The following is an 11,211-nucleotide window of genomic DNA, read 5'->3' on the forward strand; positions in this document are numbered from 1 at the left end:
ATTCACGACAGTGGTATTTTCAATCACGGGTTGATTCCGTTTCCAAGTATCCGTCATTTAACTATAAATGCGTGAGAATCTCAGTGTTAAGATCCTCGTTATATCTTTGACTTGAAAATGGGAGTCCACCAGGAAACTACTGAAATGTGTAATTATTATTAAATTACAGATAAGGAAAAATATGTAGTTAGACACGAGAAGCCAGCGCGAAAAAGCCCCAATTAGTATTAGCTTCCATCGTGAAATGTATTTTTTATTCTTAACTCAATGAGTTGAAGATGATTTAATTACCAATTTGGAATTATAACTAACCAACAGAAATATAACAAAAGTGTTGAATTTCGCTTTTTAGAACGCGTCAAGTTTTAAATGATGTTATTACTATTAACTATTCTGATATATACTGTTGTATCGATATCTGTATCACATACAGTCGGCGCCACTGAGGCCGAGAGCATTGCGTTTCTTTAGCAACCACTTGTCATTTCCTGTACTTGTGTGTCGGTTGCTATGGGACCCTTTCATTACTTCCGTACACAAGTTTTATTGTGATTCCATCGAGATGTAAATGTTATAGCTGCGTTCAAAGAGTGAAATAGAGGCACAAACCTCCGAGATAAAATAGAGATAATAATGCAAGTAAGTCAGAGAAGCAAGCCGCGATGCAGGGAATTCACTGGACCCACTCCGCATTCAGTCGCTGTGGTAAGTGATGTCTGGAGTTAAACTCGGAGGAGAGGGTTTTGGTTTTTCGTCAAAGTTAAATAAACTAAAACCTCGAGATTTCTGTTATGTCCTATAAAACTGATAATGATGTAATGACCATTATCGTCGTCGTCTCATCATCATGAAAACGTAACTCAAGGCTGTGAGCAGATCAACCTGAATTATAGTTGTGAGTCTACGATATCCCATAATCGTGTATTGAGCAAAACTCTAGGAAGTAAACAAGAACGTTACCGGGTGCATATATTTGACAACAAAGCAATGGTAATTTGTAGTCTTTGTTTTTGCTTATTGATCTTCTTCTGCATCTATAACTTGAACACTGACTGCTTTTCCTACAGAGCTTCTCTTAGATTTGAGGTCACTCATGGGCTCTTCTGAAGTTTAAGTTTTTCTTTTTTTCTGAAGTGTTTTTTTTATCATTAATCCATCCTCAGTCCAGTGGAGGGATGGTTTGGAGGTGGGTGGAATCAATGGGGCTCCCTATTCAAACTTTGATAGAGAATAGAATTAGCCAGCAGCCATATCACCCTACAACTCACAATTGGTAACCCACTGAAGCTCAGCAGGTGTGAGCCTGGTCAGCACCTGGATGGGAGACCTCCTGGGAAAAACTAAGGTTACTGCTGGAAGAGGTGTTAGTGGGGCCAGCAGGGGGCGTTCACCCTGCGGTCCATTTGGGTCCTAATGCCCCAGTATAGTGACGGGGACACTATGCTGTAAACAGGCGCCGTCCTTTGGATGAGACTTAAAACCAAGGTCCTGACTCTCTGTGGTCATTAAAAATCCAAGGGTGTTTCTCGAAAAGAGTAGGGGTGTAACCCTGGTGTCCTGGCCAAATTTCTCATTGGCCTTTACCAATCATGGCCTCCTAATAATCCCTTTCTCTGAATTGGCTTCATCACTCCCCCACTGATAGCTGGTGTGTGGGGAGCGTTCTGGCGCACTATGGCATCATCCAGGTGGATGCTGCACATTGGAGGTGGTGGAGGGGAGTCCCCATTACCTGTCCTGTAAAGCGCTTTGAGTGGAGTGTCCAGAAAAGAGCTATATAAGTGTAAGCAATAATTATTATTATAATAGATGGGTTGGTGGATGGATTTAATATTTGTGGCTCCCAGTTCGAGTTGCAATCTGTGTCGTGTCCTGCAGAGAGCCAAGCTCCCCTCGGCGAGGCCGCCTGACTTCCTGATCCTGGAAAGGCGGCGGCAGGAGGCGGCGAGGGGCCAAGTCCTGGCCTTCATGCAGCACCAGAGCCGCCGTGACCTGCAGACCCAGTGGGAGAGGGCCACGGACCGCCGCATCGCCCTGGGCACCGTCCAGAGACGAGTGCAGGAAGCCATGGAGCAGTACAAGCTGGGCATTGAGGACAGGAGGGAAAGGTTGGACCTGCTCAGGTTTTGCTTTGCCACTAACATGAAAAGAATCGATAAGACTGAAGAAACGTGTTGAAAGGTCTTAGAAGAAAATATGTGAATGAAATGGAAAAGTGACCCAAGTCAGGGAACTGTAATAAAGGATGTATAATCCATTTTTCCCAGGTCTGACAGCAGCTAAAAGCTTTTGGCCGAGACACCGAAGCTATCTTATATATCAGCCACGGGTGGTCAGTCCAGGTCATCAACGGGACACCATCACTTTGTAATGACTTGAAACACTCAGGTGTTTTGATCAGTAGATCAGCAACGGCCAGCTGTGTTTTTTGAGAGTTACAGGGTGTTAGCAACTTCATTTCCAAATGATCTTCACACGCTGAAGTAGTTTCAATAATGAAATTGTTCCATGTGTTGAGAAAGTGATGATTACAAATCCTCTGGGCTGTGGCTCTGCGGGGAGCTGGGTTGGCCCATTCCTGCTAGATTCTTTGCAAGTAGACTACAGGACCAGATATACTATATATATGGCAGCAACCCTGTGGTGGTCATGTGGGGGTGCCGTGGTGATTCTTTGGGTACCCCTAATGTAAAGAAGACGATGGAGCCATGTATGCATTTTAAAAAAACATTGTTGCATGTCCAGGCTGCGTGACCTGCTGGAGACCGAGGAGAGAAATTACCTCAGAGAACTGGAGTCCAGGGAGGAGACCCTGTTGGAGCGGCAGGCAAAGATGCGGGAGAGGGCCAAGTTCCTGCGAGAGAAGAGAGAGAGCGAGAGACAAAAGCTGGTGGCTGAGAAGCTGGATCAGAGGTTCCAGTAAGTCCACGCTGGGGTAGCCTGGATTAACCTCGGGTGTGCACCAAAACCGATGATGTCATTCCCTTCCCTCTTTCTTATTTAGTCATTGTTGTTTAGTTGTGCCACTGACCACAGTGTCAAGAGTGATTGTGACCCATATTAGTCCAATAATGTTAACGTTTTAGCATGGTAATCTGAACACCTTTCAATATAATGTGCTGCAGAAAATGCTCTGGGTGCATATTAATGTGATTTTGATGTGGGTATTGCAGGGGTAACAGAAGGATCATATACAGCGTTTGTGTCTGTTGCAGTGCTTCTTTTTTTCTGAACGACGTCATTTTATGAATGCCTTGTTTTTATACCCAGCACTTCGGTAGGTCAGAATCCAGGATTCTGAATGATTTACTATGCATTTGAACAAACAGAATGTGGCGAATGGTTATAATTTACAAATGTCTCTTTCTATCTAGGTACTATCGTAAATCCAAACCTGCTAACAAGTACTTCAGTACACAGATTCCTAACTGAGAAGTCTGTGTGTGTGAGTGAGCACAGTTTGGAGAAGCTAAATCTTAACTGTAAAAATACTTTGCTGTTTTTGAATGGGAAGAAATGAATTGATCTATTGTTTTACTGCCTACACTGGTGTGGGATTAGGAAGACAATAATGAATAACATGGTGGATAACAGAATCTGAATATTTTGTTACCCAGACACTCTCCCTTTGACTGACTGCTAAAGCTGATTATTGCACGCCAAGCGTAGAAAAGCTAACTGAAGCAAAATGGGGGCTTAAGGTTTAATGCTGCATAATGCAGAGGCTTCTATTAAAGAACACATCATCTTAAATCAGCCACGCAGTCCCTTTTGCACTTAAGCAATGAGTGATATAAAACAGTCTTAGTCAGCACACTCAGAACTTGAAATTTCATTATAAGAACTCAGAACTGCAATTTTCTCTTTGCAAGAAGCTGGGCGCTTCTAAAACCATGCAGAACCTTCATAACTGTACTCTTATTGTATACATAAGTGTGCATTTATTTTGGTGGGAATTAGTTTGATGCCTGAGATGTGTGTAATCCAGTGTTTGGAATCAGCATGGTGTGTATTGGAATGAACACTAGGGGTTTGGGGTTCAGCCTGAGACCCTGCCCATGTGTGTGCGTCCAGAGAGCAGACGAGGGGGTTCGGGGTTCAGCCGGAGACCCTGCCCCTGTGTGTGTGTCTTGGGGGCAGACAAGGGGGTGATTGGCCTGAGACCCTGCCCCTGTGTGTGTGACCTGGGGGCAGACAAGGGGGTGATTGGCCTGAGACCCTGCCCCTGTGTGTGTGTGTCCTGGGGGCAGACGAGGGGGTGATTGGCCTGAGACCCTGCCCCTGTGTGTGTGTGTCCTGGGGGCAGAAAAGGGGGTGATTGGCCTGAGACCCTGCCCATGTGTGTGTGTCCTGGGGGTGGACGAGGGGCTGATTGGCCTGAGACCCTGCCCCTCTTTGTGTGTGTGTCCTGGGGGCAGACGAGGGGGTGATTGACCTGAGACCCTGCCCCTGTGTGTGTGTCCTGGGGGCAGACAAGGGGGTGATTGACCTGAGACCCTGCCCCTGTGTGTGTGTGTCCTGGGGGCAGACGAGGGGGTGATTGGCCTGAGACCCTGCCCCTGTGTGTGTGTGTCCTGGGGGCAGACAAGGGGGTGATTGGCCTGAGACCCTGCCCCTGTGTGTGTGTGTCCTGGGGGCAGACAAGGGGGTGATTGGCCTGAGACCCTGCCTCTGTGTCTGTGTCCAGGGAGCAGTGTGAGGAGCTGCGGGCAGTGATGACCCGCCGCAGGCAGGACGAGGTCTGCTCCGAGAGGACGGCCCAGCTGTCCCTGAAGGAGAGGATGCGCCGGCAGCAGCAGGAAGAGGAGGAGCTCTTTGTCCAGCTGTGGGAGAAGGACCGACAGGCCAAAGAGGAGAGGGAAGGCCAGGAAGCCCAACGGCAAAGGGAGAGGAGCCGCAAGCTGGCAGACTTCCTGGATGTACAGAAAGCTGACGCTGAGGCGCAGAGACTGCAGGCCAAGCTGCTGAAGGAGGAGGAGGCACAGCTGCTGGTACCTGAGCTCACTAATCTTTGTGACATCCATGTCTCCCAGTTAAGGGTTCTTGTGTAAGAGTATGTGTAGGGCAGTGTAGAGCAGGGGTCAGGGTTCTGAACCCGTTACTAGAAGGATGCAAGTTTAAATCCCAGATGAGACACTTCTGTTGTCCCCTTCATCTGAATTGCTCCAGCAAAATACCAAGCTATGTAAATGACTACAGTACGTCTTCCATTCACCTGTGTTTGCTTGAGACTTAAGGCAAAAGCAGGAAACTCTTCTAAAGTTTACTTACAAGGAAACTCTTGTAAAGTTTAGTTTGAAATAGGACGTCTAGTTCAGCCTTTCTCTATAATTACTCTGAACTAAAAGTGCTTTGTATTCAGTCAATAAATCAGACATTTATTTCTTTCACTGCTTAAAATCTTTGTGAACACATGGCACCATGATTGTGATTTATGTGTGCTGATACTGACTTATGAAAGCACGGACATTTTTAGTGTTCCTTGGGGTTGGACTTCATATCACAACTACAGCTACTTCATTGCCTTTGACTTAATTTATGCAAACCTGATGATATTCATACAGCTTTAATTAATTTGTTGTGAAGATGTCAGGAGAGATAAAACCGCACAAGGATTTTGTACTTTTTTCCTTCGATGTAAAAATTGCCAGATCATTGAAACATTCCAAATTCAGCTAATTTCCCAAACTATTTCTTAAGTTTTAATACATTTGTTTTTCGCGAGGTGTGCATCGTTAAACTCTCCTAATTACCTTTAGGAAATACAGAGCAAAAGTTTGCACTCCAGGAAAAAGCCATGTAGATCTTTGTATCCGAATCCTCACGGTTCTCCTGGGTTATTGTCCTTTGCTGTTGGAAATGAGCATAAGATCAGAGGTTACAAACAAATGGCGAGAATAAAGGTTACAAGCAGGAGGTGGTCGTTCAGTGCATCTAACATGTTTGTAGTTAGTGATTAAGTAAGAGATCCAAGGATCTCATCCAGCTGTTTCTTGAAAAAAGGCAGGGTATCGGCTTCGACAGTGTGGCCCGGTAGCTTGTTCCACACTCCCATCTTTTTTCATAGCCCCTTCATTGCCTCCCTTTGGGGAATGAAGGGGGGTTTAACTCTTAGTTCTGGTCTCAGCTTGGTGTTTCACTGTTCATTGCTCGCTGGTTTGACTTGTTAGAGAACCTTGAGTGTTGACACAATGCAGATGTGAAGCGCTCCCGGAGGTGCAACAGGCCAGCAGTAGGAGAGCTGGGAGAACTGGGCCGACCGGAAGTGTTGTGTCCCGGCTCCGGCTAACCGTGGGCTCTCTCCCGCGGGGCAGAAGGAGCAGCGGGAGATGCGGAGGCTGGAGGAGGAGCGCGAGAAGCGCCAGCGGCTGCAGAGCCAGCAGCAGACGCGCCGCCTGCTGGACCAGTCCCTGCGCCTCAAGATGAAGCGGCTGGCCCGCGAGCAGCAGGAGGAACTGGCGCTGGACATGAAGATCATGGAGCAGCTGCTGCATGAAGAGCAGGACGAGACCGCGGAGAGGCAGCACAGGAAGGTGAGCCCGCAGCCCCTCTTGTCTCCACTCTCTTCTCCTCCCTCTGCCACACAGACCTCCAGGATGCTCACCTCTGTGGTGGTTTTGATCACTATGTTCTAATGAGCCGAAGAAAATGTGGACTGATCTCAGTGTCCTCTGATCTGTAAAAGCAGATCGATTCTGTCAATGCAGCAGATCAATTCTAAATAAAGTGCTCTCTGTGTTCCTGCTCCTGCAGGGCAAATAATACTACTATGTGAAATAGTTGTAATTAATAACAGCATTTCTGTTCAAAGTTTTACCTCTTGCAAAAACATTTTCCTTTATTCCATGATGAGACCTGAACAAGCTCCTAAGAAGCACCTGAAAAATGATAAATAAATGCATAAATGAATTCCCGTTGCAAGGAATGAAAGAGATCCTCTCTTCTTTTGAGTTCATAGCATTATTATAATATTCCTGTTGAAATCATCTAGCAGGCAACTGAGAGACTGCGTCACAAAAGGAATTGGTCTCCAGATCTATCGCTGTTGCTCAGGGCTGGCACATGTGTTTGTGTTGTACCCATGGTGAAATGCTGTTGTGCACAGCTGGAGCTTCGCGGGGAGCAGCAGAGGTACCGGGAGTACCTGGCCCAGCAGCTGGAGGAGCAGAGGAGGCAGGAGGTGGAGATGGACCGGCTGCTGGAGGCTGAACTCAACCGCTCCTGGGCCAAGAAGGCTGAGCAGTGGAGACTGGAGAAGGAGGCCAGGGACCGGCTCATGAAAGAAGTCATGGACACCCGGCGCCTCCAGATCCAAGCGAAGTGTAAGGGCATCCTTGAGCCTCTTTTAGACCCCAGATGAGTGACTCTTAAACCTGGTCCCAGTGATCAGATGTTTACTCACAGGGCTGCTGCGTTGATTTTGTTTCTAAATGTCTTGAGTAAATCAGTAAGTAATATAATTGATCTTAATTGGCATTGTTCTGTAGTCAACCGTGTAATGTGTCATGGTGTGATAATTTGCTTACAGGCTATATATTTTAACAGAAACTATTTTACAGATGAGTTTCTCGTATTACTGATTATGCAGCAGGAGGATGCAATGTCCCTTTCAACATGAGTTTTATGAGTTTGTTTTAGTTTTCTTACCATTTTTTCTCTTTCTTACCATTACTTTATATGTATTTCAGATGCTAAACTTGGTGCTCAGTCATGGGGCTGTTAAAGCAAATAGAAACGGGTTAATTTTCCTTACTGGTTTTAATGTTGAGAACATTATTTTTCTGGAATGTTGTCCATCAGTGGATGAGAACAGCCAGAAACAGGCCCAGCTTGCAAAAGAGCGAGATGAGCTGGCCAGAGCCATCGAGGAGCAGAAAGCTTTGGAAGAGGCAAAGAAGATAAGGTGTGTAAAGACAAGGAGATTAGCCTCCTTTTTGCTGTTGAAAATAAAAAAAATCAAAATTTCTGAATCATTCTACACCCCCTATTCAAGCAAAGGAAAAAACACCCTAATTAAGACAGGAAGATGTATCATATCCAATGAAGTACAAGAAAAATAGTTGAACTCACAGATTGTGTGTTCTGTCTGTTTTCATAGTGATCCCAATCTAAATTCTTATTGTTTGCCACCACTAGGCCTCTGATGTAGCATTGCAGCTTGCTTGCTTTCCAGCTGAACTCACTGTTGGCGAATCCCAGGATTCCCTGTTATAATTCTTGAACCCCTGCTCAGGAGCCCACCCTCTATCATCGGCCATTGGATTATCTTATACCATAGCTGTCAGATCCACTGTAATGTGTTTTAGGAGTGTCTGGCCCGATTGCTGCCTTAATGCAGATTGGTACATGTCATTGTGTAAACACTCTGGAAGTAAAGTGGTGCTATTCTAATTTGTGCTTAACACATGTGGGGTGATAGCATAGAATACAGCTTCTCCTTCTACCTTCTTTTTTTTTTTAAATGTTGTTCTTCCACCTTTCTTTGAAGCCGAAAGAAGGCTAACCAGGAGTACCAGGGGGCGCTGCTGGCTCAGATGACTTACCAGCAGCGCCTGCGAGAGGCAGAGAGAGCCGAGGAGTGGCAGGAGTTTCAAGATGGGCTGCTCTCTGAGGAGGAGTACCAGAAGAAGGTTCAGCAAGCTCTCTCCCGGCCCTGTTCCGACCAGGCGCAGGTACACCCTTTCAGAAGAGCCCGTCTTTCCAGCCCCAAGGACTGGCTTTCAGCCTGACATTGCACAAGCACAGAAACATATCACATGCTGTAGCTCTAACAGAATAAAATCTAATGTAATAAAGAAGATGAGTATTTGCCTTGATTGGTTTCTTCTGCAGCTATCACGGATGCTGGGGACTGGAAACATCTGGCTTTGACAATAATGAGTTACACAGCCACGCCTCAGGGCTCTAGGCTGTCTTATACTTTACCTTGCCTCACAGGGTGATCTTTTAGGATCAGACAAAGCATTTAACCTCTTTAAGGTTTTAAAATTTTTATATTTTTGCTGCATTTGCATGTCCATAAAATTTGTTTTGGTTTAGGTGTCAGTGGTTTTAATTCTAGCCGTAGCATCCAAAGGGAATTTGTGAAATCATAGAACTCGAGAGTACATAATCTTCGAGCAAAACAATGTAGTAACTACAATCTGCCACTAGATGGCAGGGCATTCACACTTTATTGCAGATTTGTACTGTACAGAATGTATAGGGTAGGTCTCTGAAAAAATTGACATGCTGATAAATGTTTTGCCTCATTTCAAAACAAAAAAAAATAGATGTGGAAAATTTAATACTGTCCCATTTGTATCCTAATCACAAGAATCAGAAGTGCCTCGCCTTTGACCTGTCAAACACAGCCTGTCCAGCTTTCACTGAACTATTGAGTCTCGAAATTTGAATGTATACATTATCAATCAGTTTGTATGACAACTTTTCTCCCCCTTAATAGAGCCCATTTAAAAATCTTAGCCCAATATAGAGCCCAGTATTTACATGGAAAACTTTTTTTCCATGTAAGAGAAGGGGCAAGGAGCCCCTTTGGAGACATGGAGAAGCTGAGGTGAAACTACTGAAAACCTGCAGCAGGTGTGTGCAGGCTGACACTCTGAAAGGTCTCTTCCTTACAAGCAACCCAGCTCAAACTATTCCAGTAAGAAAGCCCTGGGTCAGAAGGGGTGTTGTAAAGAGCCTGACGACAGCTCTTGTTCATCAGAACAACAGGCTAGGATGTGTTTTATCACACAACCCAGTGGGGCTTGTGAGGAAAATGTTCACTGTCAGGCAGCTTTGCAAACTCATGGTAAAAGTCAATATTGTGATATGCTTGCTATAAGACAAGCATGTTGTCTGTTGCTCCACCTGTGGCTCTGCCCTGATTAAGGGACCTCTGATCTAGGAATGCAGCCAGTAAATGTTTCTGTGAAGAAATTACACGTGACAAGGGTGAACATGTGGGTGGGTCTGTTGAGTCAGCACTGAGGCGCATTGTGCAATAACTAACCCTGCCTGCCTGGGATGATGTAAGGGCCAGTGACCTCTTTCTTCTTGACTCAGTGGGCCAGTTTCACAGTGAACCAGTCTCTTGTTTGGAACCGTGTGGTGTCTGGATCAGAGTGCAGAGAAATCAAAAGAAAATAAAAGGTAAAAGTAAAGAGACAAAAAAGATATTGACACGGAAGTATCATCTGATTTTAAAAAGTATATTAAAAACTGTGTAAGCCAAAAAAAGACAAGACAAGCCAAGCTATATTGTATAAGGACAGAGTTAAGGAACTGAACCTAAGGACAGAGTGTTCAGGCATTGAATAAGAAGGAAACACATTTTTCTGAAATACTTTTGCAACATTCTTAAAGTCCTGAAGTTATTAATTTAATCTTCTAATTTTCTGATGATCGTGGGAGATTCTCATTTAATGATGTTGCACCTGCAGTGTCAGGTGTGCATCAAGAACTCAGTGGGGGTGCGCTCTCAAGTGAGCATATTTGTGTCATAACTGGTTACATGGAAAGTGTTAATTCTCCAGTGGAAATGTAATAAAAAGAGATAAAAAGAAATGAAGATTATCAAATGCAGCAATAAAGATGTTACCAGATTTCAGCGCATTTATTCTATAACCCAATACCCAGTAAAGACATACCAGTGTGTTATTGGTTAACAGTGAATAGCACGAAACAAACCAAATTACAAATTCTTTCCCTGATGCATTCTTTGTGCTGTTTCACTGGCATTACAGTGAAGAATGTGGGTAGTCTAATGTCTAAACCTGCATGGGACAATGGGACAGTCATCGGGCAACCTATACTACAGTGCAGAGGGGTCTGTAGTCAGGACATCAGCGTAAATATATTTCCCCTGAAGGACAGCACCTCCTCACAAACAACAGAGATCTACCTCAGTTCATGAGGCTGCAGAGTAGTGGCATCAAAAGTTTTCACTACTATATCCAAAATTGACAGTGCAGCTGGGAGGAGGATGGAGTCTAATATGCATTAATTTCCAGTGTGAAGAAGCTGAAGTCACGGTCTGTTTCAGACTCCCTGAAGTTAAGGAAGGTAAGGTTACTTTTGCAACCATGGTAATCTCAGCATTTCTCTTGGAATTTCCAATTACATATTTCAAGGTTTCTGCTTCCAGCCTATCATTAAACATGAATGTTGCAACCTTCTTGAAGCTTTTAATGATCAGCAGTCTGTGTTACAAATTTCCAAGGCTTT

The 11,211-nt window shown here is 44.8% G+C and overlaps 1 protein-coding gene across 1 annotated transcript; it reads left to right on the forward strand.

The window, feature by feature from the left end:
• Positions 1-496: 496 nt before the first annotated feature.
• On the forward strand, positions 497-8,798 carry cfap53 (cilia and flagella associated protein 53). Its single transcript, XM_006627301.3, has 8 exons — positions 497-705; positions 1,879-2,108; positions 2,746-2,919; positions 4,688-4,991; positions 6,315-6,533; positions 7,106-7,322; positions 7,801-7,903; positions 8,489-8,798. Exons 1-8 carry the CDS (start codon positions 634-636, stop codon positions 8,727-8,729), a joined length of 1,560 nt encoding a protein of 519 aa, XP_006627364.2. The 5' UTR covers positions 497-633; the 3' UTR covers positions 8,730-8,798.
• Positions 8,799-11,211: the final 2,413 nt, after the last annotated feature.

Source organism: Lepisosteus oculatus, chromosome 3 (genome assembly GCF_040954835.1).
Source record: "Lepisosteus oculatus isolate fLepOcu1 chromosome 3, fLepOcu1.hap2, whole genome shotgun sequence".
NCBI lineage: Eukaryota > Metazoa > Chordata > Actinopteri > Semionotiformes > Lepisosteidae > Lepisosteus > Lepisosteus oculatus.

Bases quoted from the DNA above. Each gene is read 5' to 3' on its own strand.
- cfap53 (XM_006627301.3), top strand. From the start codon at position 634: ATGCAAGTAAGTCAGAGAAGCAAGCCGCGATGCAGGGAATTCACTGGA. The intron at 706-1,878 runs GTAAGTGATGTC...CGTGTCCTGCAG, and splicing joins CTCCGCATTCAGTCGCTGTG to AGAGCCAAGCTCCCCTCGGC. The intron at 6,534-7,105 runs GTGAGCCCGCAG...TGTTGTGCACAG, and splicing joins CGGAGAGGCAGCACAGGAAG to CTGGAGCTTCGCGGGGAGCA.